The 24,934-nt window shown below is 32.9% G+C and overlaps 4 protein-coding genes across 4 annotated transcripts; 1 reads left to right on the top strand and 3 right to left on the bottom strand.

The window, feature by feature from the left end:
* Positions 1–6,747: 6,747 nt before the first annotated feature.
* On the top strand, positions 6,748–9,547 carry LOC125060626 (ejaculatory bulb-specific protein 3-like). Its single transcript, XM_047665587.1, has 4 exons — positions 6,748–6,798; positions 6,882–6,947; positions 8,153–8,330; positions 9,203–9,547. The coding sequence occupies exons 3-4, from the start codon at positions 8,153–8,155 to the stop codon at positions 9,385–9,387; spliced, it is 363 nt and encodes a 120-aa protein (XP_047521543.1). The 5' UTR covers positions 6,748–6,798; positions 6,882–6,947; the 3' UTR covers positions 9,388–9,547.
* Positions 9,548–11,334: 1,787 nt separating this feature from the next.
* Positions 11,335–14,334, bottom strand: LOC125060643 (ejaculatory bulb-specific protein 3-like). The gene is made up of 3 exons (XM_047665628.1): positions 14,204–14,334; positions 13,536–13,724; positions 11,335–11,948 (listed from the first exon to the last, which is right to left on the bottom strand). The coding sequence occupies exons 2-3, from the start codon at positions 13,714–13,716 to the stop codon at positions 11,764–11,766; spliced, it is 366 nt and encodes a 121-aa protein (XP_047521584.1). The 5' UTR covers positions 13,717–13,724; positions 14,204–14,334; the 3' UTR covers positions 11,335–11,763.
* Positions 14,335–14,946: 612 nt separating this feature from the next.
* LOC125060632 (ejaculatory bulb-specific protein 3-like) lies at positions 14,947–18,466 on the bottom strand. Its single transcript, XM_047665601.1, has 2 exons — positions 17,999–18,466; positions 14,947–15,225 (listed from the first exon to the last, which is right to left on the bottom strand). Exons 1-2 carry the CDS (start codon positions 18,177–18,179, stop codon positions 15,035–15,037), a joined length of 372 nt encoding a protein of 123 aa, XP_047521557.1. The 5' UTR covers positions 18,180–18,466; the 3' UTR covers positions 14,947–15,034.
* A 2,586-nt stretch (positions 18,467–21,052) lies between these two features.
* LOC125060544 (putative odorant-binding protein A10) lies at positions 21,053–23,855 on the bottom strand. The gene is made up of 2 exons (XM_047665509.1): positions 23,637–23,855; positions 21,053–21,271 (listed from the first exon to the last, which is right to left on the bottom strand). Exons 1-2 carry the CDS (start codon positions 23,809–23,811, stop codon positions 21,087–21,089), a joined length of 360 nt encoding a protein of 119 aa, XP_047521465.1. The 5' UTR covers positions 23,812–23,855; the 3' UTR covers positions 21,053–21,086.
* Between the last annotated feature and the right edge of the window lie 1,079 nt (positions 23,856–24,934).

Genomic DNA, 24,934 nt, shown 5'->3' with positions numbered 1-24,934 from the left:
AATAGCTGGGCAATATTTAATGCCATTTTAGAAATAATTAATTGGTTGTCATATATTTGTAGACGCCTTCAAGAATTTGTGTTTGCGGTAGAGATCCGATCACTTTGGTCTATGATAGGATGATGATACGATGTTCGTCATTCTAGTACATAAAAAAAGAACGATAAACAAAAATATCAAATATTGCGAAGATCGGAAATTAGCAACAACACTCCTACCCGGTCTTCCATGAAGATTCCATAATCCCAATATTTAAGCTCCTGTTACCGTCGCTAAGTTGTTGATTGTCGCTACAACTGAGATTCAGAAATGAAATTAAGCGCGAACTATATCCCCTTATGTTATATTATGTATAGCGCTAAGTTTCCTTTTAAATTTTATCCTCAGACATACATAAATAGTACACGCTTTAATTATAATTTCATTGGTGAAGTGGGATTTGAAGCCACTACCCTAAGGCAGTTCATTTTTTTATAGAACAGGCAGGCTGGCAGGCTCTCCTGATGTTGTGTTATCACCGCCCGTAGTCACTCTCAATGCCAACGCTCGCGAGTGCGTTGCCGGCCTTATAAGAATTGATACGCACTTTTCTGAGATATAATAATATTCTACATCAGCGTTACGTCCGTTAAGACAAACAATTTTTTTTCAGAAATGCTACCGGAAGTGATCGCTACGGCTTGCGGAAAATGTACAGAAATTCAAAAAAAGAAACTCCGAAAATTTATCACTGTACTATTCGAGAAAAAAACAGCATTAGCGGCTGAACTCCAGGCGAAATATGATCCTGAGAGAAAATTTAAAGATAAAATTGCCGGGTTGTTGAAGGACAATTAATGATGATTATTATGGGATGACATTAAAAAATGCGAACTTCTTTCTTTGTTAGACTTTTATATAGAAATTCGCACTTTTAATATTGTAGTTGCAACTATTGACTATTGCTATTCAAAATGGAATTTGTGATTTAACAGTTTTGAAATAAATACTTGTATAGTGGAGCATTAATAATTGTTTTTTTTATTCATATACTGTTAACATATATATGTACTTATAGAAATCTATAATATAAAAATGAATTGCAAAATGTGTTGGTAAACGAAAAACTCAACAACAGCTGGACCAATTTTACCAATTCTTTTTTTTTAAACGTTCGTTAAAGTCCAAGGATGGTTTTCATGGCGATAGAAATTCGAATGATTTTCGGGAAAAACCCTAAAAACAGTCCTTTTCTTTTTCCCATACAAACGTTTTCTAATTAACATGACGTAGAGTCAATTAGAACTTTATTCCTATTCAATAAAGTTCATATTAAATTACAAGCACTCACTGTTTTCTAAGCAATGTAGGTGTGTTCCTTATGTCAAAGACTCAATTTATACTTTATTATTACTGCACAAAGTTCAAATTCAATCGTATCTATCAAAAAGAAAAAAATATTAAGGAAAAACGAATAGTCTGGAACAGCATAGCAAAATGTTGGTATGTAGCTACTAAAAAGGTAGGCTAAGTAAAAAAATCATATTAAGGCGAAAAAAGTTTGCGGGGGCAGCTAGCACTGTATAAAAATAACATCAATTGACTTTCCGTTACACATGTTACATACACTTAAAAATAAAAAATAGGAACATACATGAATTTGAGAAATTATTGTGTTGATTCATACACATTTGTTTCGGATTAGGGAAACACTTTGTTGATTAGACTGACTACAGTCGAATCTTATCGTGGCTCCTTGTCTTGTAGTGGGCTTTCATTGCATCATTGCGCATATTTTCTACAAGGCGCAAAGTTTTTATATACAATTGACATAGCGCTTACGATCCTGACTGCAAAATATTGCCTATAGCCTTTTAGAGCCGGGCGTTTAAAGGGTCATTATTCACCCTACGGATGTTATGAGAGCTACATTGAAATTGCACACAGAAACGTCATTTTCAGTGATGCTGTTGAAATAGGTACAAAGTACATGTTATCAGCATAGCAGTCTACATATTTTCTCAGTGTAATCATAATGTAATCTAAATATTTATTAATAGCCTAACATTTTGCTAAAAAGTGAACAGCCGCTTTTAAAACTCATATTATTCATTCACTTATCCAAATAAATATTTGTTGTAATTTAGTATGGAACAACGTCAGAAATATTAACAGAATGTATCGTTATTAACACATTGAGATGCTCAATGATTGTACGCTCACAGTAGCTGCTGTGGTATCTGGCAGAATGACCAGCGCTGTGGAACATTCTGCTCCTCAGCATAATGCTGAGCCAGGGCCAATTACAGCCACAGCACACACGCATTACACACTTGAAACGAACCGAATGGGAAAAGGTTTTTTTTATATCTATCACTATGTTTTTTTCTTTGATTATTGTTATTTTGTGTGCTTTAGTTAGTAATAAATGTTATGTTTATGTCTACTTGCCGGTAGATTAAAAATATTTTACCACAGTGATCATCGTTTGTGACATTAATTTAATCTATGGTAAAAAGTAAACAGAGACATGATAAAAATACATACAATGCCTAATTTCCGCCCCTCTAAGATCAACCCCTAATTTTAATTTGTTAATTTGAAACTCATGACTTGAACTCAGAGGTTTATACAGAGAAAAACCTAAAAAGTTTTCATTCCGGAAAACCGAACAGTCTCCGGGGTAGCATAGCAAAATGTTCTATGTTGGTATGTACTAAAAAGGTAGGCTAAGTAAAATCACATTAAGGAGAACTGAAGTTTGCGAGGTCAGCTACTTTATTTTGTAAAATAAAAGTACATAATATATATTAAAACTACGCACACTGTGTTTCCGAACGGTAAATTATTTATCTTAATTATAGATAACATAAGTGGATTATAATAAAAGGTAATGTATACAATATTATAGATTGAAAAATTTAGCCCGTAACATAGATAAAGATAATAATTATGTGTTTCCGCTGTTTTTAGTATAAATTCGAAACATTGTAGTCACTTCCCATGAGTTTCAGTGACAAGTTAATCTAATTCATCAATGTAAGTAATCAAACCAAAACTTTTTTTATAAAGTTATCATTTATTTATTTCGTATTCCTATAGCTAACTTAAATTATATACAACAAAAAAACAATAGCCAAAGATGTAATATACAAAAAGTTTAAAATATTATATACAAAAGGAAAAAAAACAATTAAAGTTATTAAATACATTTAAGTAAATAATACCTAATTCGGCTGTGCTGTGTCATGTTGTAAACGTGAGGGTATGTACGTGGTACGTAATAATAAACAAAATAATAAAAACAAAATAAAAACAAATTTATAACATTTGGTCCCTGTGGCAGTATACCTTTAACGCTGGCTGCATTTCCTCGCTGTATTGCGATACTTATTCGTTGAAAAGCACCAGCTCTGGGGTTACCGGTACTATCTACCAGGCGCTAACTTAATGATTAACGCCTGTGTACTTGAACCCCATGGCCATGGTATATTAATTCACAATAAAAAGAAATACAATAGCTTAATATCTATCAGCTCTATAAAGTGAATCAAACGTGATTTTCAGATGTTTCTTTTTATCATATCCTTCCTGATGTTATCTCCGGGAATATTTGGCTATGACGAAAAATATGACAGCGTGGATGTGGATAAAATTATCTCTGACGATGTTCTATTTCTTGCCTACATCAATTGTTTTCTTGACAAGGGTCCTTGTGACAAGGAGTATGCGCAGGATTATCGAGGTATCTATTCTTTAGACTCATAATTCTAAAAAATAATCATTTAATGGCAAATCTTGATATATTTGTGAAAGTTCAGGGTAGATTTAAACGGTGGGAAACATAAATGATAAGATAAGAAAAATACTAAAAACGACAATTGAATTTTCCAGGAAATAGCTGGGAAATATTTAATGCCATTTTAGAAATAATTAATTCCTTGTCATATATTTGTAGATGCCTTCAAGCATTTGTGTTTGCGGTAGAATTCCGATCACTTTGGTCCGTTTAAAAAAAATACTGTGTTGACAGACATATATGTTGATACGATGATATGATGATATGATAGGATGATGATACGATGTTCGTCATCTAGTACATAAAAAAAGAACGATAAACAAAAATATCAAATATTGCGAAGATCGGAAATTAGCAACAACACTCCTACCCGGTCTTCCAAGAAGATTCCGTAATCATAATATTTATGCTCCTGTTACCGTCGCTACGTTATTGATTGTCGCTAAAAGTGAGATTCAGAAATGAAATTAAGCGCGAACTATATCCCCTTATGTCATATTATGTATAGCGCTAAGTTTCCTTTTAAAATCTCATCGTCAGACATACATACATAGTACACACTTTAATTATAAATTCATTGGTGATGTGGGCTTTGAAGCCACTACCCTAAGGTAGATCATTTTTTTTATTCAACAGGCAGGCTGGCAGGCTCTCCTGATGTTGTGTTATCACCGCCCGTAGTCACTCTCAATGCCAACGCTCGCGAGTGCGTTGCCGGCCTTATAAGAATTGATACGCTCTTTTCTTGATATATAAAAATATTCTACATCAGCGTTACGTCCGTTAAGACAAACAATTTTTGTTTCAGAAATGCTACCGGAAGTCGTCGCTACAGCTTGCGGAAAATGTACAGAAATTCAAAAAAAGAAACTCCGAAAATTAATCACTGTAATATTCGAGAAAAAAACAGCATTAGCGGCTGAACTTCTGGCGAAATATGATCCTGAGAGTAAATTTCAAGATAAAATTGCCGCGTTGTTGAAGGACGATTAATGATGATTAGTACGGGATGACATTTAAAAATGCGAACTTCTTTCTTTGTTAGACTTTTATATAGAAATTCGCACTTTTAATATTGTAGTTGCAACTATTGACTATTGCTATTCAAAATGGAATTTGTGATTAAACAGTTTTTAAATAAATACTTGTATAGTGGAGCATTAATAATTGTTTTTTTTTATTCATATACTGTTAACATATATGTACATGTACTTATAGAAATCTATAATATAAAAATGAATTGCAAAATATGTTGGTAAACGAAAAACTCAACAACAGCTGGACCAATTTTACCAATTCTTTTTTTTAAACGTTCGTTAAAGTCCAAGGATGGTTTTCATGGCGATAGAAATTCGAATGATTTTCGGGAAAAACCCTAAAAACAGTCCTTTTCTTTTTCCCATACAAACGTTTTCTAATTAACATGACGTAGGGTCAATTAGAACTTTATTCCTATTCAATAAAGTTCATATTAAATTACAAGCACTCACTATTTTCTAAGCAATGTAGGTGTGTTCCTTATGTCAAAGACTCAATTTATACTTTATTATTACTGCAGAAAGTTCAAATTCAATCATATCTATCAAAAAGAAAAAAATATTAAGGAAAAACGAATAGTCTGGAGCAGCATAGCAAAATGTTGGTATGTAGCTACTAAAAAGGTAGGCTAAGTAAAAAAATCATATTAAGGCGAAACAAAGTTCGCGGGGGCAGCTAGTACTGTATAAAAATAACATCAATTCACTTTCCGGTACATGTTATATACACTTAAAAAATAAAAAATAGGAACATACATGAATTTGAGAAATTATTGTGTTGATTCATACACATTTGTTTCGGATTAGGGAAACACTTTGTTGATTAGACTGACTACAGTCGAATCTTAACGTGGCTCCTTGTCTTGTAGTGGGCTTTCATTGCATCATTGCGCATATTTTCTACAAGGCGCAAAGTTTTTATATACAATTGACATAGCGCTTACGATCCTGACTGCAAAATATAGGCTTTTAGAGCCGGGCGTTTTAAGGGTCATTATTCACCCTACGGATGTTATGAGAGCTACATTGAAATCGCACACAGAAACGTCATTCAGTGATGCTGTTGAAATAGGTACAAAGTACATGTTATCAGCATAGCAGTCTACATATTATCTCAGTGTAATCATAATGTAATCTAAATATTTATTAATAGCCTAATCATTTTGCTAAAAAGTGAACAGCCGCTTTTAAAACTCATATTATTCATTCACTTATCCAAATAAATATTTGTTGTAATTTAGTATGGAACAATGTCAGAAATATTAACAGAATGTATCGTTATTAATACATTGAGATGCTCAATGATTGTACGCTCACAGTAGCTGCTGTGGTATCTGGCAGAATGACCAGCGCTGTGGAACATTCTGCTCCTCAGCATAATGCTGAGCCAGGGCCAATTACAGCCACAGCACACACGCATTACACACTTGAAACGAACCGAATGGGAAAAGGTTTTTTTTATATCTATCACTATGTTTTTTTCTTTGATTATTGTTATTTTGTGTGCTTTAGTTAGTAATAAATGTTATGTCTATGTCTACTTGCCGGTAGATTAAAAATATTTTACCACAGTGATCATCGTTTGTGACATTAATTTAATCTATGGTAAAAAGTAAACAGAGACATGATAAAAATACATACAATGCCTAATTTCCACCCCTCTAAGATCAACCCCTAATTTTAATTTGTTAATTTAAAACTCATGACTTGAACCCAGAGGTTTATACAGAGAAAAACCTAAAAAGTTTTCATTCCGGAAAACCGAACAGTCTCCGGGGTAGCATAGCAAAATGTTCTATGTTGGTATGTACTAAAAAGGTAGGCTAAGTAAAATCACATTAAGGAGAACTGAAGTTTGCGAGGTCAGCTACTTTATTTTGTAAAATAAAAGTACATATATATATTAAAACTACGCACAATGTGTTTCCAAACGGTAAATTATTTATCTTAATTATAGATAACATAAGTGGATTATAATAAAAGGTAATGTATACAATATTATAGATTGAAAAATTTAGCCCGTTACATAGATAAAGATAATAATTATGTGTTTCCGCTGTTTTTAGTATAAATTCGAAACATTGTAGTCACTTCCCATGAGTTTCAGTGACAAGTTAATCTAATTCATCAATGTAAGTAATCAAGCCAAAACTATTTTTATAATGTTATTATTTATTTATTTCGTATTCCTACAGCTAACTTAAATTATATACAACTAAAAAACAATAGCCAAAGATGGATTACATATAATATACAAAAAGTTTAAAATATTTACAAAAGGAAAAAAACAATAAATACATTTAGCTAAATAATGCCTAATTCGGTTGTTCTGTGTCATGGTGTAAAAGTGAGGGTATGTACGTGTAGGTGTGTGGGGTGGGCTCATGATGCAGGTGATTTATGGAGATTCTTAATACTTCTTTTAAGCATATCCCGCGATAGCTTAAATTTTTCTTTTCCAATAAAATGTATTTGGATTGCCCAAAAATCGCAGGCCATAGACACCCATTAGTGGGTGCGTTGCCGGCCTTTGAGGGAGATATACACTCGAATTTTGAATTAATCGCTTTTGGATAAAGCCCTATGAAATACTATTATTTTATTATGTTTCTGTAAATTGTATTATGTGCATTAGTGTAAATAAATAAGAACATCGACATAAATGTTTAATGTTATATAAATGATTTTATTTATAATAGTTATCACATGCTATAATAATCTAAGTGTAGCTTAGTCATGAAGTTAGCTGCGAAAATGTGGGTTTAAATCCGCAGTTATTTACTAACATCATTATAGGGTAAAATAAATAATTATAACATCGTAATAAATTAAAGGTTTTAATATTTAATTAACTAAAATATACTTTATGTCATGATTTTTCACCGTTCAGTATCGGTTAGTATAACTCCTCCTCCTTCCGTTAAAAATTATGAAATGCTTATTAATTATCGTTCTAACCTAAATATAACAATCAAATATACAGTATTTAAAATTTTCTTAACTTATGTTAAGAAAATTTCAAATACTGTATATTATAATTTAATTTTAATTACTTATTTAAAAAAAAATAAAATAAAAACAAATTTATAACGTTTGGTCCCTGTGGCAGTGTACCTTTAGCGCTGGCAGCATTTCCTCGCTGTATTGCGAGACTTATTCGTTGAAAAGCACCAGCTCTGGGGTTACCGGTACTATCTACCAGGCGCTAACTTAAATCTTTAATTAGCGCCTGTGTACTTGAACCCCATGTCCATGGCTCATTAATTCACAATGAAAAGAAATACAGTAGCTTAATATCTATCAGTACTATAAAGTGTGAATCAAACGTGATTTTCAGATGTTTCTTTTTATCATATCCTTCCTGATGTTATCTCCGGGAATATTTGGCTATGACGAGAAATATGACAGCGTGGATGTGGACAAAATTATCTCTGACGATGCTGTATTTCTTGCCTACATCAATTGTTTTCTTGACAAAGGTCCTTGTGACAAGGAGTATGCGCAGGATTATCGAGGTATCTATTCTTTAGACTCATTATTCTAAAAAATAATCATTTAATGGCAAATCTTGAAATATTTAAAAGTGAAAGTTCAGGGTAGGTTTAAACGGTGGGAAACATAAATGATAAGAGAAGAAAAATACTAAAAACGGCAACTCAATTTTCCAGGAAATAGCTGGGAAATATTTAATGCCATTTTAGAAATAATAAATTGTCACTTGGTTGTCATATAGTTGTGTTTCATAGCGGTAGAGGTCCGATCACTTTGGTCTGTTTAAAAAAATACAGTGTTGACAGACATATATGTTGATACGATGATATGATACGATGATGATACGATTTTCGTCATCTAGTAAATAAAAAAAGAACGATAAACAAAAATATCAAATATTGCGAAGATCGGAAATTATATTATACTATTTGTAAAGTTCATAACATTTCAACAACACTCCTACCCGGTCTTCCATGAAGATTCCGTAATCACAATAGTTAAGTTCCTGTTACCGTCGCTACGTTGTTGATTGTCTCTAAAAGTGAGAATCAGAAATAAAACTAAGCGCGGACTATATGTTATGTCATATTATGTATAGCGCTAAGTTTCCTTTTAAAATCTCATCGTCAGACATACATACATAGTACAGGTTTAATTATAATTTCATTGGTGAAGTGGGATTTGAAGCCACTACCCTAAGGTAGTTAATTTTTTTTATTGAACAGGCAGGCTGGCAGGCTCTCCTGATGTTGTGATATCACCGCCCGTAGTCACTCTTAATGCCAACGCTCGCGAGTGCGTTGCCGGCCTTATAAGAATTGATACGCACTTTTATTGACATATAATAATATTCTACATCAGCGTTACGTCCGTTAAGACAAACAATTTTTTTCAGAAATGCTACCGGAAGTGATCGCTACAGCTTGCGGCAAATGTACAGAAATTCAAAAAAAGAAACTCCGAAAATTTATCACTGTAATATTCGAGAAAAAAGCAGCATTAGCGGCTGAACTTCAGGCGAAATATGATCCTGAGAGAAAATTTAAAGATAAAATTGCCGCATTGTTGAAGGACGATTAATGATGATTAGTACGGGATGACATTTAAAAATGCGAACTTCTTTCTTTGTTAGAATTTTATATAGAAATTCGCACTTTTAAATATTGCAGATGCAACTATGGACTGTTGCTATTCAAAATGGAATTTGTGATTTAATAGTTTTTAAATAAATACTTGAATAGTGGAGCATTAATAATTGTTTTTTTATTCATATACTGTTAACATATATACTTATATAAATACAGTATAAAAATAGCATATTTAATTTCACTCTCCCCTAAACATGTTACACTTTAAAAATAATTAGTAATAAATACATGAATTTGAGAAATTATTGTATTGATTTATACACATTTGTTTCGAATTAGGGATACACTTTGTTGATTAGATTAACAAGAGTCGAATCTTATCGCGGCTCCTGTCTTGTAGTCGGCTTTCATTGCATCATTGCGAAAATTTTCTATAAGGCGCAAAGTTTTTATATTCAATTGGCGCTTACGATTCTGACTGCAAAATATTGCCTTTAGGCTTTTAGGGCCGGGCGTTTTAAGGGTCATTATTCACCTTACGGATGTTACGAGAGCTACATGGAAAATGCACACAGAAACGTCGTTATCAGACATTAGTACTGCTGTTGAAATAGGTACAAAGTATCATTGTAGTCTATATATTTTCTCAGTGTAATCATAATGTAAGCCAAATATTTATTAATAGCCCAATCATTATGCTAAAAAGTAAACAGCCGCTTTTAAAACTCATATTATTCATTCACTTATCCAAATAAATATTTTTTGTAATCTAGTATGGAACAATGTCAGAAATATTAACAGAATGTATCGTTATTAATACAACTGTGAGATGCTCAATGATTGTACGCTCACAGTAGCTGCTGTGGTATCTGGCAGAATGACCAGCGCTGTGGAACATTCTGCTCCTCAGCATAATGCTGAGCCAGGGCCAATTACAGCCACAGCACACACGCATTACACACTTGAAACGAACCGAATGGGAAAAGGTTTTTTTTTATATCAATCACTATGTTTTTTTCTTTGATTATTATTGTTATTTTGTGTGTTTTAGTTAGTAATAAATGCTATGTCTATGTCTACTTGCCGGTAGATTAAAAATATTTTACCACAGTGATCATCGTTTGTGACATTAATTTAATCTATGGTAAAAAGTAAACAGAGATTTAACGATTGCACAGATTACATTATACAACGTCTTACGTCACGCTGCAGCCTGGCGCAACTGACCTCGCCTGACACACAAACACACATGCAACCACATAAGCCTTACTCAACATTTATGACTCACCGATTCATTTATCTCTTGAACTATTCTTATGATACGTTATTGTCAGTGGCATAATGATATCCTTCAATATTACCCTAAACATTATAATTTTATTCACAACCGTAATAATCCCAAAACAGTCAAACGAATCTATCAAATTGTTAGACCTCCCGTTCCATTTATAAAATCCTTTAAACATAAAATGAAACAGGGCAAGAATAGCTCGCAAATTTGTACAAAAAAAAACTATGTTCACTTCGCTTAGGCCATTGTACAACAGTGCACCAGGACTGATTCATTCAACCCTGAGCTGAAGTAAACAGTTACAGTTAAAAACATTATAATAATAATATCCTACTTTAACATATGTAAATTGATTAGATTATGTTTATCGATGTTTCAAGTGCTAAACAAAAACCGTGACTAGCATACAAAACAAAATATTGTTTTTATAACGAACAAGTTTAATTTTTTACATCACACATGTATTACATCGGTACATTACATGTATTTACTTTTTAAAATACTTTATATTAATTGATTCTTTAATTGTTGTGTTTGGTAAATTATGATTTAAATCGTGACGTTAAATTTAAAACTATACTAATTACAAGAAGTAGACTTTTTTATGTTGTAGATTTTCAACAACAAGGTCTCAAAATAAAACAAAAGTTATCACAATTTCTTTATTATAATATCAGTCTACACAAGCAAATCCAAATTGGGAAAATGCATCGTGTTTTTTAATATTTTTTATCACAATCTTATATGTTATAACAATTCATTGGAACCTCATTATAAAGATGACAATCTTTCTGCACAATCAAGGTTATTTTTGGGATTGGGAATCAGGGAATAAAAATAGGATAGGTAGGAAGATTAGAGGCGAATAAAATTCTAACAAAAGGGTTAGTTAAATTATCAACTGTTCGTTATGTTTAACGATTACTTAACTAAAATTAAAAACTAAAAAAAAAATCTGCCACATACTTGATCAAACAGTTGTTAAATATTAGGCACATCAAATTGTTATTTATAATTTCGTTGCCTAGATACACCACTGTGTACTATATTGGAGAAAGTTAAATGAATATTACAAATTTAGCTTCCTTGGATGAATTTATCGAAGTTGTCCCTGTGTTTGCCAGTTGGGTCGTTCTTCTTGACAAGCTCGTCCCATTGCTTGGGATGTTGCTGCTGGATAGCCTTGATAACTTTTTTGATGTTGCTCTTCTGTTTTTCACTGCATTTTCCGCAGGTTGTCTCTATTGCCTCTGGTAAATGCTCTAAAGAAGATATAAATACATTAATGATACTGAAACTATCTATGGGGACAAGGTAGTACAGTTGAGGAAATCAGCATGTCCAACAATAAACGACATGTGTCAGGAATAAGGGCTGATTACCTACTTGCGACTGATTGAATGACCTATTTAATGTTGTTGCGTAATGCACATTACAGTTCTTTAGCAATTTATTGGTCAAAATATTGTCCGCACCGCCTAAATTATGCAACCTAAACTTCATACTTTTTATTTTGCTTAAAGTTAATATCAGAATTTACTCAAGTAGAGATTAAAGAGAGCGGATCGGTGCCCTGCAATTTGATTGCAACAAATATTATTGCAGACTACTCTGACATAACAACTGAACATAACACCTCAGCAACTTCTTTATATAATAGGAAATTTATAACGGTAAATAACTTCGCTGTATATAAAGCACAGGCTTATGTAAAAGAAAATCTGGAAGACTTCCGTAGATGGAGTGGAGTTGCCTTTACTATATTGGAAAGTTTATTCCATGGGATTCTGGTTGTCCCCACTGGTACCTTTTTACTTAAAAATGTATGAATTATGATTATTTAACTCTATGCTTGTGAGTTCTATGTGATACTTATTAAGTACACTTTTAATGTATTAATTAAGACATGTATTGCTATATAAGAAATTATCCTCTTAGTGAGCCAAGGCCAGAAATGTCCTTGAATCAACCTCGACCTTTATGCATAGTAACGCAATGTATCCTGTGCGCACGTTAAAAGACTACACAAGTATTGTAAACATTATTTACATTTTGTGTCGCGCCATTTGAATATAATAAGTCAAGAACTTCTTAACGAAATCTGCCTTTTTATAATGTTTTAAAGACTAATAAGCAAAAACCAAAGAGTAACTTTTGGTATAAAACGAACGAACAGTGATTTCGGTTCAAAGATTTTATTTCTCAAAGAATTACATTGACTGAGAAAATTTAGGGTAAGTTAGTTATGTACATCGTGTTGTGAAATGATTTTAATCCTAGTATTTTTGAAATCAAGGCTACAGAAGTGATAGGTTCGAATTTATAGTTAAAGAAATCCATCGCCGGCGAACCATGACTTTCAACCAAAATCGAAGAGATATGTGTCACAAACGCCTGATCATATAAGAACGCGTATTACTCATGCTTCGTACATTTTCCTTAACACTTAAAGGTTTGAGGCTTATTGCAACTCGACCTAACACATTTTATTAGTACTTACAAATTATTGGGGTCATAGCATACTAAAAACCGGTATACTGTATAATTAATTCAATCTTATCGTGACTGTATTTAGTCAATTTAATTTATTTTCGAAACATTAAATCTGTGTAATAAAACAAAATGTTAGAACTTCTTTTTTTTAATTTTTTGTTTAAGTTACCATACGAATGTTAATACATATATCAAATACAACGATATGTCGAATGATTTCGAATATATTTCTACAGAAATGTGGCTTTGTTTGTAAGGTGACATCGTCGAATAGACCTTTGTTTTTCGAGACAGTTTGTTTACAATTTTAATCACAGTAATATAAGCTTTAGTTCGTGAAAGAAATTTGTACTTACTTTTAAAGTCTGCTCCTTCAGAGGTACATCTGCCCTTGTCCAAGAAACAGTTGATGTATGACTTCAGAAGACGTTCATTAGAGATCAAAGTGTCGACATCGAAGTTGTCGTACTTTGAACTATATTTCTCTACAGCTGACACCGCAAGAACCAAACACGCGAAGACAAAGACAGCCCTCATTATAATATCTGAAATAATTTGACTGTTAAAGCATTTTATTTGAATACAAAAATACTCTAGTAAACAGAAACAAAACGAAGTGACGATTAATTTTATATGTTAATATGCTGGCCGATTTGTATGTTATAATGCAGCCACTATTCGAACATATTTCTATTTTGTTTAAATAAAAAGGTTACATTCTAAACTAATATTCCTTATAATGTACTTTTAAATAAGTCTATACTTCATTATAAATAATATTCTTACTCAGTTAATGAATATGAAAAAACAAAAACGTCACTGAAAACGCGCAAAAATTAATAAATCAGCAATGGGAAAACGGAAGAATAGTTGACAAACCGACAATTTATATCTGATAATTAAAATTCGAATACAAAGCACTTTAAACACGGTATCGAATAAACAATGGAACGTTTTCCCCTTCCAAGAACATGTCTGGAATTCGTAATCATGTTAAAGCAAATTCTGACACTAAGTCACAAACCTTTTACTCACTATAAGGGACCCAAAGAACTAGCCAATGCAGAAAGCAACACTGCTTTTATATTGACCACGATAAATCTACCACTACCAACGGCGCATAGTTCTCAGCCGTGGTTTTGCGCAAGCAATTATGTGCCTTTCGTCCGATATAGTAAGGCTGGAGGTATCACGGATCAATTTTATTCGTAACCGTTGATGCCGAAATTGTATTGGCTACGCTATTACCAGGAAACTATTGAGTAACGTGAAATTCCCTGAAGTTAAGGAAGATAGGTTTGTATTGTGATTTTTTTTAATCAGGTATGATAGCGTATTCCAATTCTTTGAAAGACAATAAAACATTAGTTTAAACTATCAAATACTATATCTAATTCATAACAATTTGGAAAAGTGAATTAAAATTGTTGCAATTACTTTATGACAACTTGACTGCTCGACTTAGGGTCCTTCAAGAAAAGAGCGTACCAATTCTTAAAAGGCCGGCATCGCACTTGCGAGCCCTCTGGCATTGAGAGTGTCCATGGGCGGCAGTATCACTTAACATCAGGTGAGCCTTCTGCCCGTTTGCCCCCTGTTCTATATAAAAAAAACGACGTGTTAAGGTATTTTGTTGCAAAAAATGTTCACACATACAATGTATATGTTCACACATTCAATGTATAATTCTTTGATAATCTGTATGATTTAAGATTTGAATGTTTCTTTCTATTTGCTGCTTGTTGTAGGAAAGCATTGTGAGAAAAGCTGAACAGTCAGGGTCAGCTCATTATCAGACTGAGAAGAAAGAACTCACCTAATCAAGTCAAGTTAATTAATAAATTTTAAATAAATATTATCTTGATTTTCTTGATATAGTTTTTAAAAAGTTCCCGAAAAATCTGTTCTCAGGGTCCAATCGACTTTTCAGTGTATTGTAGTCATCGTGTAAGTACAGGTTGAAGGCTTCGAAGGTTTTCTGTGCGAGCCTCTTTTGTGACGGCGAACATCGTGAGCAAGCCGTTCTGACTATTTCTGGTAATGCCACTATAAAAAAAACATTCATATTATTTTGCGAGGATATTATAAAAGTGTTAGTGTACTATACGAATTTTGATGAATTTTGTATAAGTTTAAATAGTTTGGAAGATAGTGAAACTATATTTTTTTCCATATTAGATAAATCAATAGAAATCTTTACAGTTAATATTGATTATAATCTATCATAGGAAATGAATAATAGCAATACAATCAACAAGGTAGTAAATAAAATTAATCAGTACTTTAATAGAAATAAAGAAAATCGGAATTTATTTTTCGATGATTTTAAGGAAACTGTTTACCTAATTTTATTCTATTGTCTATTATACTCATTTATTTTATTTTCCGCGTAAATTGCTATTAAAAAAAGTAAATGCCTACTTAATTTAATTCTATAAATAAAAATTCTATTAGATACCTACTATTTATTGAGAAAACTACAGTGAAGGAAACATAGTGAGGAAACCGGCTTGCCTTAGACCCAAAAAGTCGGCGTGTGTAAGGCACCGGAGGCTGATCACCTATTAGATCGACAAATGATCATGAAACAGATACAGAAATCTGAGGCCCAGACCTAAAAAGGTTGTAGCGCCACTGATTAAGTTTATTTTATTTTATAAAGATTGATGAAATATGTCGAAGTGTGGTTAAGATATAAAGTATACCAATTGTATCTAATTATTCAAAAATCCGTCTTTTCATAAATGCTAATATATCTATTTGATTATATTATTATTAATTTGTATATAAATGAATTGCTGTTCGCATGTCTCGCTAAAACTCAAGATTGGCTGGACCGATTTGACATTTAACTTGAAATATTTGTAGAAGTTCAGGGAAGGTTTAAACGGTGGGGAACATAAATACCTAAACAGCAATTGAATAATAAAAACCTTTCCTAGCTGGGAAATATTTGATGTCTTTTGTCTTTTTAGAAATAAATAATTGTCACTTCAATTCAATTCAATCATTTTATGATTTGGCATTCTAAAAAGGTGGGAGCTTGTAGTTTATTGTTTATCAGAATGCCAAATCATAAAATGACTGCTTCACGACTGATTTGAGAGCGACCGCCGATGCGAAAACCGCTGTGTGAGTTCGAAAAGTGAGTTACAGAATCGCAGGGCAGTATTAAAAATTCTGTATAGAGTTTTGACACAAATATATGTAGGTGATATGAAGTTCAACGGGTCATTTAGTAATTATATAAGTACCGGAGTCGGTGGTACGTGTATTTGGCAAGTAATCAGGTTTTAAAACAAACAATTCTGCAACTTAGCCATTAAGTGAATGTTCAAAACGCGAACACTCAATTTTGGTATCCATAACGTAACATATTAAATACACGTTATATATATTATTGAAACTCATAAACAGGATATGCTACATACGAAACTATTGTTTGACATATTTCAACCAAACACCTAGGAGTTGCACCTCTCATTCTAATTCATCACAGCTCAAAATGTTATCTCTTTCATGTATTTATATTTTAGAGATATCCTTATTCACACAGAAACATACATATTTTTAAGTCGAATGTAGAAGTTGAAGTAAGAAGTAGACATGGGAAGAAATTGGCTGTGCCAAAAATCAATCTGAAACTGTTTTGGAAAAACCGCTTTTGTATGGCAATTAAAGTCTACAATAAATTACCACAAGAATTAAAAGATCTTCCGTCTAGATTCTTTAAAAAGCGACTTAGTGAATTACTTTTAGAAAAAATGTACTATTCAATAAATGATTATTTGCATGAAACACCGTAATTGATATAAAGTTAATGATGTAATGTATATATAATATAATAGACTAGATAATATAAGAATTGACTTTGAATAATAATGTAAAATTCTTTAAGACAAATTTGCGCGCCATCGTGTGTGGCAGAATATGCGAACGATTTACGATTGTATCACCTTAACATTTTATACCATATTCTTGCAATAAATAAATTATTATTATTATTAATTCTTCGCGAAAATAACATAATAAACACTACTCATTCAGAGCTATATTCGGTAGTGGGCTGATCAATTTAAAAAAAGCGTTGCTAAGCGCCTATCGGGTACCTAATCTGCATTATGCGAAAATTTCATCATTGGCATATGTATTTTAGAATAGATAGATGGGCTAAAAAGTTCGTAGTTGGCGCTACTTGTATGAAATTAGTATGATTTTTAGTTTAGCCCTAAACTTTAAATGACACTATTTCCTGTTGTCAGACCTTAAAAGAATGCTCATTGGACAGAAATTTTGCGCTGATGATGATGTAATCGCCGAAACTGAAGCCTATTTTGAAGCTTAAGACAAATCGTACGATAAAAATGGTTTCCAAAAAATGGTTTCCAATTAATTGATTAGGATTGCGGGAAAATATTTTATATTATCTCATAATTCTAAAATGATATAATATTACCCTTATGAGTGGGAATTTTAATTAAACAGCACAAATGAATACACCAAATGAGCCTTAGCTAATGAAAGCTATTTACTTATTCCCAAATTATAATTAACAAAAAAGAAAGAATATAAAAGAAATAATTATACTAAAGAAATAGCCAAAGATGGAATACATAATATATACAAAAAGGAAAAAAATTAAAAAAAGGAAAAACATTTACAAAAGGAAAAAATCAACAGAAATGATATGTAGCTAAAATATTAAATCCAGAACTGCCTTGCGATTCTGTAACTCACTTTTCGAACTCACTCAGCGGATTTCGCAAGTTCGAAAAGTGAGTTACAGAATCGCAGGGCTGGGCTGAGACTCTTTACTTACATTTAAAGTCTTTTCCAAGTGGAGTACAGGGTCCCTCGTTGAGGAAGCAATTGATATATTTCTTGAGGAGTCGCGGATTTTCAACTAAATAATCGGTATCATAATAGTCATAGCGACTGTCGTACAATTTTTGAGAATCACCGCAAATGAATAGAATAAATAATATTAAACGCGTATACATAATAGATAATTTAATTCACTAGATAAGCAATGACTAGTTGAAATGTCCGCAAAAATCTTCTTTTATTCATTGAAGGTACTTGAAAGGTATAAAAAATCAAGTGTTTTTCGAAGTCAGGAGAGCAAATTAAATATTTATTTTAACGTTTGTTCAACATTAAATAATTTGAAGTATCTGACTTTATTAGGGAGATGAACATCAAAATTATTAGTAGCCTTGAAAAATGCTGATCGTGTGTTGTCGATTTAGATGGGTTGTTTTTTAGTTAAATTTAATGTTGTATTAGCTTTTGTCTGCGCATTTGATCGTGTGTGAGTTTCTGCCTTTAACTTTATCTAGGTACGTCATCATCATCAATGGCTATACAGCCCTTTGTTGCCCTTAGCCTCCTCAAGTATAAATAGAAAAAAAAACATTTAATCATATATATTTGGTAACACAATGTACCTACACTTATGAACGTCAAAAAAGAAATGTATATGAAATGCTTCTAATTTTACATTTAGTGCCAGTTCTCAAATCAAGGGCGTGGCACGGAAGATCGCCATTTTTTTTACACAACGTTTGTAAGGAGCTGCAACCATAATGGTGCGTAATGTTCCACATGACATCTTGAGTAATTAATAATAATAAAATAAATTAAAATTTTGCCATCGCAATCTATTTCGTGATTATTGCGTCGAACTTCAAACCCCTAGTGTTTCAAGATAATTGACAACTCTATCCCACCAACGCAGCCTCGGTCTACCGGGTTTTCTCCTTTCACCAAACTGTGAGTTCAGTAAGGACCTTGGGGTTCTGTCGTCCGCTATTGGGTGCACATGTCCCTACCACTTGAGCCTGTTGCATTATGAATTGGACGATGTTGGCGCCGTCAAGGATGTTATAATTGAGCCCTTCATTTGAGAACTGGCACTAAATGTAAAGTTAGAAGCATTTCATATACATTTCTTTTTTTGACGTACATTGGGATACCCATATAATTAAATGATTTTTAACTTTTTTTTTATAAAGTTCTTCATTGAAGCGAATACGCCAAACGCCGTCGTCGCAAATAAGACCAAGAACTCTTCGGAGAATAAGGTGAGCAAGCTTGTCTTTCTTGCTAATGGTCCAGGTTTCAAAGACAGCTCATTAGTGGTAGTATTCCAGAAAACTTTATTTTACTTGCATAAATCAGGCTTTGTAAATACTAAATTTGTAATAAGTATAAATTACGAAATACAGATAGAATGTAACCTTTAATAAATTATACATTGTTTCCTCATCATACAGTCATTATTTATAAATAGCACCGACAAAAATTGCAATTATACTTCGCACAGTGTCACTAATATATTAAACAAACACGCAAAAATTTGGGTTTTTAATGCAAAAACGGTTTGATTGCTTAACATTAAACGTTTTTCAATTTATCGAACGAAAAGTTAGGAATATAATTTTTATCCGAATGTGATATTTCTTGCTTTTATATATTTCTTAAATTAATAGGTGATTGCAATGCTAAAATGAACATTTTTAAAATTCGTTTTTAGATTTTTTAAATCTAAGCGAGACAGTAGATTTTATTTTCAGATAGTGAACTTACAATACTTAACATACTTTTTTGTAACATCATTAGTAGTTAAAATTACTGTGTATGCAGAACGCACCTGAAGGGATCAGTAATGACTAAGGATCTACTATGGATAGTGTGTATATAATATAGACTACACCACTGTGCTAGTTTGGGTTCCATCAAATCCCTTGAATTTATAGCGACACCTCAATCTGCGCTAACAAATCACGGCGATAACGTCACACCCCGAAACGATCTAACGAAGTTGCTTGCCGCTAAGGATAAATAGAACTTCTCTACTTATACCACTGGAGCCTTCAATAGTAAGACTGATCGAGGATTCTCCCTTTATATTGGAGTAACAGTACACCATCCTCCCTCCACAGATTTATAAGAGAAGTGCTTTTCAATACAAATATTGCAGGAGATGTATGAATTAGTTGTATCATGTTTTCACTATCGTATCCAATAAAAGAAACAAAAGACCTTTTATAAGCTAATTATATAAATTAATAGCTTGTTTTTGTGACGTGTTTGTTTTCAGTCGGTTTTTGGAATATAAATAAAATACAGTATTTTAAGAAAAAGATAACTGAATCAACCAAACTGTTCTGGTTCTGTACTGGGCTGTTTCAACTAAAATATTAGTGTTTACATGTATATAAATTAGAAAAATGATCATGGAGAGTATTCAGAGGAGTTTTTCGGATTAATATCTGTGGCTGAGTTCGATGGCGAAACTCGTCGACGTTAAGGCAGAATACGAAATTCCAGCCGTATTATCTAACCACTGAAGTATTTCCGAATCAATTCGAATGTTCTATAAAAAAACGCTATATCTATAAAAATTACAAACAGAAATAATAATAATAAATAATCTTTATATCTTCTCTCAGTTATACAAGGTTATTATGATTAAACTAAGATGAAAACATTTGGAAGTGTATGTGAGAGACTGGTCTCTCTAACAGGAGACCTGAGTGACAGATAGCCAGCCTCTCCACCACCGGACCGGAACACATACAATCAGGTCATTCACATAAGATACAATAGAAGAAAATAAGTAAGTGGTAAAAGAGAAATTGCAAACGGAGTCGTAAAATTAAATTTGGTGTGTGTTTGTGTGTATGTATGTGTGGACGAGTGGGTGTGTAACAGAGTAACAGTTATTAAATCTTCTGTTTCATCATAACTCAACGTCTTCAGCCAAATAGTTACCGTTTTTTTACATGCATATTTAGATAGGCATAAATGTGGCATCACTATGTCTTTTGTTTTGTATACCCCGGACCCATCAACAACGAAAACAAATTAATGAATTAAGAACATTTATTATGCATTTTTATCTTTTAAAAACCAGAGATTGCAGCCTGAAGAGGTTGAATATATTTTCCTTGGGTGTCGTATTTCTGTAAGAAGACCCCGTACTCAGATGGCAGTTTCACCTTGGCTTCATCAATGAATCTTTTGAAGATATGCTTCTGTTTGTCAGTACATTTTGAGCAGGATGTTTCGAAAACTTCGGAGAGATCCTCTGAAATATAAGAGTTATTATAATGAGATCTGACTGTCCATGAGCAGTGTTGGCCTAGTGGCTTTAATTATTTAGTTTACGACATCACACACCGTACTTAATCTACTAATTATTTTACAAAATCTTACATCTAAAATTTTGACAATTAACGTAAACATAAGTTTCATAAAAAAAATAGAAATTTAAAATTTAAAAAATACAATTTAAACATATAATACAAGATAATACAAGCACACAACAAAATAGAATAAAATTATAGAAATTTGTTGGCATTTAAAGCAGAAAAAAATCATCAGCAAAACAGCGAATTAGGTTCGAGAAAGGCTCTCCACAATGCTTTCTCTAAAACCGATCAGCCCACTACCGAATATATCCAGCTCCGGATAAGCTGTGTTCAATCCGTTAAAATCGCGAAGAATTCGAACGAGAGATTCTTTAATTCTATGTGCGCATTTAATATTCGAACGGTGAAGGAAAACATCGTGAGAAAACCGTCTTGCCTTAGGGTCCCCGCACATGGGCCACCGGCCACAACCACAAAACGCCGCCACTGGCATATTTCCTGTAATTTTCATACATTTTATATGGACTCGCCGCACACGGTGGCGCCGGTGGCGGCCACACGCTACAAATTGTCGCAGCTTGCTTCTTGGGGCTCGCACCGGCCACTAAACGCCGACACAAAAAGCCGCCACACGCCACTCGCGCGATTCCGCGCCCCTCTCTCCCTTACCTCAGTTAACCTGAAGTCTACGGTAACGCACGCACGTAGTCTGTGTTTCATATAGGTAGATAAATATGGATATAGAATTATTTAATATTTATATCAGAGATACAATCCCGTCCTGCGATTTGGGATTCAAAAAGTGATAGTTTTATTTTTAATTTTCCAAATATTTTCCAGAATATGGCTTCATCATATTTTCACTGAGGCCAAATGCTTCATCATGTATAGTTTAATGGTTGTCGATTACCGACCTGTCGTAGTGAGGGGATATTTAATGTCTTTCTGTGTATCCAATAACTACGGTTTCGTCTTCGACGACGACGTCTTTTTATCAAAAGTAGCGCAATTAAACCTTCTTCGTCAGAGTCCATTATGATACTGCAGGCAAGGGTTAAAAAAAGTAGCAGCCACCGACCGCAAGTGTCGACCACCGGCCACAAGTAGCTGTCGCGCGCTTCAGCTACCTTTGTAGCCGCTTCTAGCTTCTCGTGGCGGCGTTTGTGGCTGTGGCATGTGGCCCGTGTGCGGCGACAGTTAGACGCAAAAAAGTCAGCGTGTGATAGGCACAGGAGGCTGATCACCTACTTGCCTATTAGATTGACAAATGATCATGTAACAGATACAGAAGTTTGAGGCCCAGACTTAAAAACTTTGTAGTGCCATTGATTTTTTTCTGATAGTATGTCAATTTTAGGATGTCAATTCATACAATGCTTCCTTCACCGTACGATCAAATTAATATGCACATAGTGACGGTACTGTATGTTAAATAATTCAACATGTACCACAGAATTATTGTAATTAAAGCTTATCCATTACCATATCAAAGTATTTGTATTTTGCTAAAATTATTGTTTATTTCTCGCGTAATGAGTACAGGTTAATTTTGAGATAACCTTGATATATCACTGGTTGAATGTCACACAGTCAAAATAAGCTATTACATTTATTTTGAAGCCAAGCGTAGGTATAATCATAATTAATTATTTTGTATTGTGGTCACGCAATTTTTATTCGTCTAACACAAAAGGCCTGGGTATGTTTCACATGCGATTCATTAATTTAAAAACATAAAGCAAACAAAGAAATGTATGCCCTTCTAGTTTAGGGTAGGGTTTTGGTGTAAAGAACAAATTAGAATAATCAGAACATTTTATCACAGGGAATCTATAATGAACTTACTACCAAATTACATCAAAATACCTAAGTAAAATGATTATTTAAAATCTCTTTAAAAAAATCAGTCGCACTACAACCTGTTTAGGTCTAGGCCTCAGATTTCTGAATCTGTTTCATGATCATTTTTAAATCTAATAGGCAAGTAGGTGATCAGCCTCCAGTGCCTGACACACGCCGTCGACTTTTTGGGTCTAAGACATGTCGGTTTCCTCACGATGTTTTCCTTCACTGTTCGAAATGTTAAATGCGCACATAGAAAAGTCCATTGGTGCACAGCCGGGGATCGAACCTACGACCTCAGGTATGAGAGTCGCACGCTGAAGCCACTAGGCCAACATTGCTTTGCTGCAAAATCACTTTTAACTAATCATTATTTGTAATAATATCAATTTTTTCTATATATATATAATATACCCGTAGCTTAAAGTATAGTTTAAAGACACATCAGCCAGCACTTACTTTTAAAATCCGATTTCACCTCATCACACGGTGTGTTATCATTGAAGCAGTTGATAAAATCCCTCAGAACTTCAACGTTAGATACCACAGACTCAATATCTATGTTGTCATTGTCCGGGCTGTAGGTGTTTGCTGCAGCGAGCACCAGAAATGCAGATAATATCAGTAGCTTCATTTTGACCTGCGACACACGAAATTTAAATTTCGAATACGAAAAACAAGTAGAACCCCGATGTTTTTATTCGAAAAACTGCGTTCCGACCCCGCCCCATCTTCGGTCACGATAACTTGAATACATTTGTATAGGTCAAATTACATATAAATAAATACAATTTTGAATGTCTTTTTAATACATTATAAAAGCTATATTGCGATCGTATTCTTTAGAAAAGGGTTGATAAATAAAATAGTATCATAGCAAGCTGAATTTTATTGGTTATTATGATTTCTATTGATTATAGGTATCTCTACTTTGTCAATATACAGACAGTAAGTACACAGTGGCAAATTAATAATATGTACAGAGATATGATATGAAAGTCAAACTTATCTGGGGAAAATAAACAATATATTGAACTTTGCTCAATTTAAATAATAAGAATGAAAGATAAACACTCAGCTTTCTCAATAAACAAATAGTTTTGTTAATGTATCAAGAAAGTACTAATTGGTCATAGATTAGAAAAAATACTTAAATATTTTTGTTTAGGAGATATATACTGTATAACTTAACAATGAAATATATTAAAAACTGACTGTTCTTCGTTCCAACAAAATTGAGGATCAAATAAAATATAAATAAAAATTTTACCTGAGTTGTAATGGTGTCCAGTAAAATACTTGAAATAAAGGTTTTCTGATTGAAATCGGTTTATATATCTTCGTTAATTCCATATTATATTCAAGTCATGTAATTCTATGATTCTCTCACAAAAAATGCAAAACGTGATTATAATGTCAAACGCAAAATATCTGAATATACGTTACCCGCACCTTAATCTGGAATAGGAGTGGAAGAGATTCGATTATTTTTGAAGAATCAGCGTCAATTCATAGCTTACTATTAAAGAGTATGATAAGCAAAATATACATTTACAATTTGAAAGTAAGAAACTTTATTATACTGTATAATAAAGTTTTTCCATATCTTCTATGTCTTGTAATCACTACATAGTATAAAACAAAGTCACTTTCTCTGTCCCAATGTATGCTTCAATCTTTAAAACTACGCAACGGATTTTGAATTTTTGATGCGGTTTTCAATAGATAGAGTGATTGAAGAGGAAGGTTTTATATGT

This window comes from Pieris napi, chromosome 2 (assembly GCF_905475465.1).
Source record: "Pieris napi chromosome 2, ilPieNapi1.2, whole genome shotgun sequence".
Lineage (NCBI taxonomy): Eukaryota > Metazoa > Arthropoda > Insecta > Lepidoptera > Pieridae > Pieris > Pieris napi.
The sequence above is the reverse complement of the archived record's forward strand: the minus strand, read 5'-3'. Positions and strand labels throughout refer to the sequence as shown.

Excerpts from the sequence above, each read along its gene's own strand:
- LOC125060544 (XM_047665509.1), bottom strand. The coding sequence starts at position 23,811 with ATGAAGCTACTGATATTATCTGCATTTCTGGTGCTCGCTGCAGCAAAC. Across the intron at positions 21,272-23,636 it reads GGTGAAATCGGATTTTAAAA|AGGATCTCTCCGAAGTTTTC; the intron begins GTAAGTGCTGGC and ends CTTATATTTCAG.
- LOC125060626 (XM_047665587.1), top strand. The coding sequence starts at position 8,153 with ATGTTTCTTTTTATCATATCCTTCCTGATGTTATCTCCGGGAATATTT. Across the intron at positions 8,331-9,202 it reads GTATGCGCAGGATTATCGAG|AAATGCTACCGGAAGTGATC; the intron begins GTATCTATTCTT and ends AATTTTTTTCAG.
- LOC125060643 (XM_047665628.1), bottom strand. The coding sequence starts at position 13,716 with ATGAGGGCTGTCTTTGTCTTCGCGTGTTTGGTTCTTGCGGTGTCAGCT. Across the intron at positions 11,949-13,535 it reads TGAAGGAGCAGACTTTAAAA|AGCATTTACCAGAGGCAATA; the intron begins GTAAGTACAAAT and ends TATCTTCTTTAG.
- LOC125060632 (XM_047665601.1), bottom strand. The coding sequence starts at position 18,179 with ATGTATACGCGTTTAATATTATTTATTCTATTCATTTGCGGTGATTCT. Across the intron at positions 15,226-17,998 it reads ACTTGGAAAAGACTTTAAAT|TGGCATTACCAGAAATAGTC; the intron begins GTAAGTAAAGAG and ends TTTTTTTTATAG.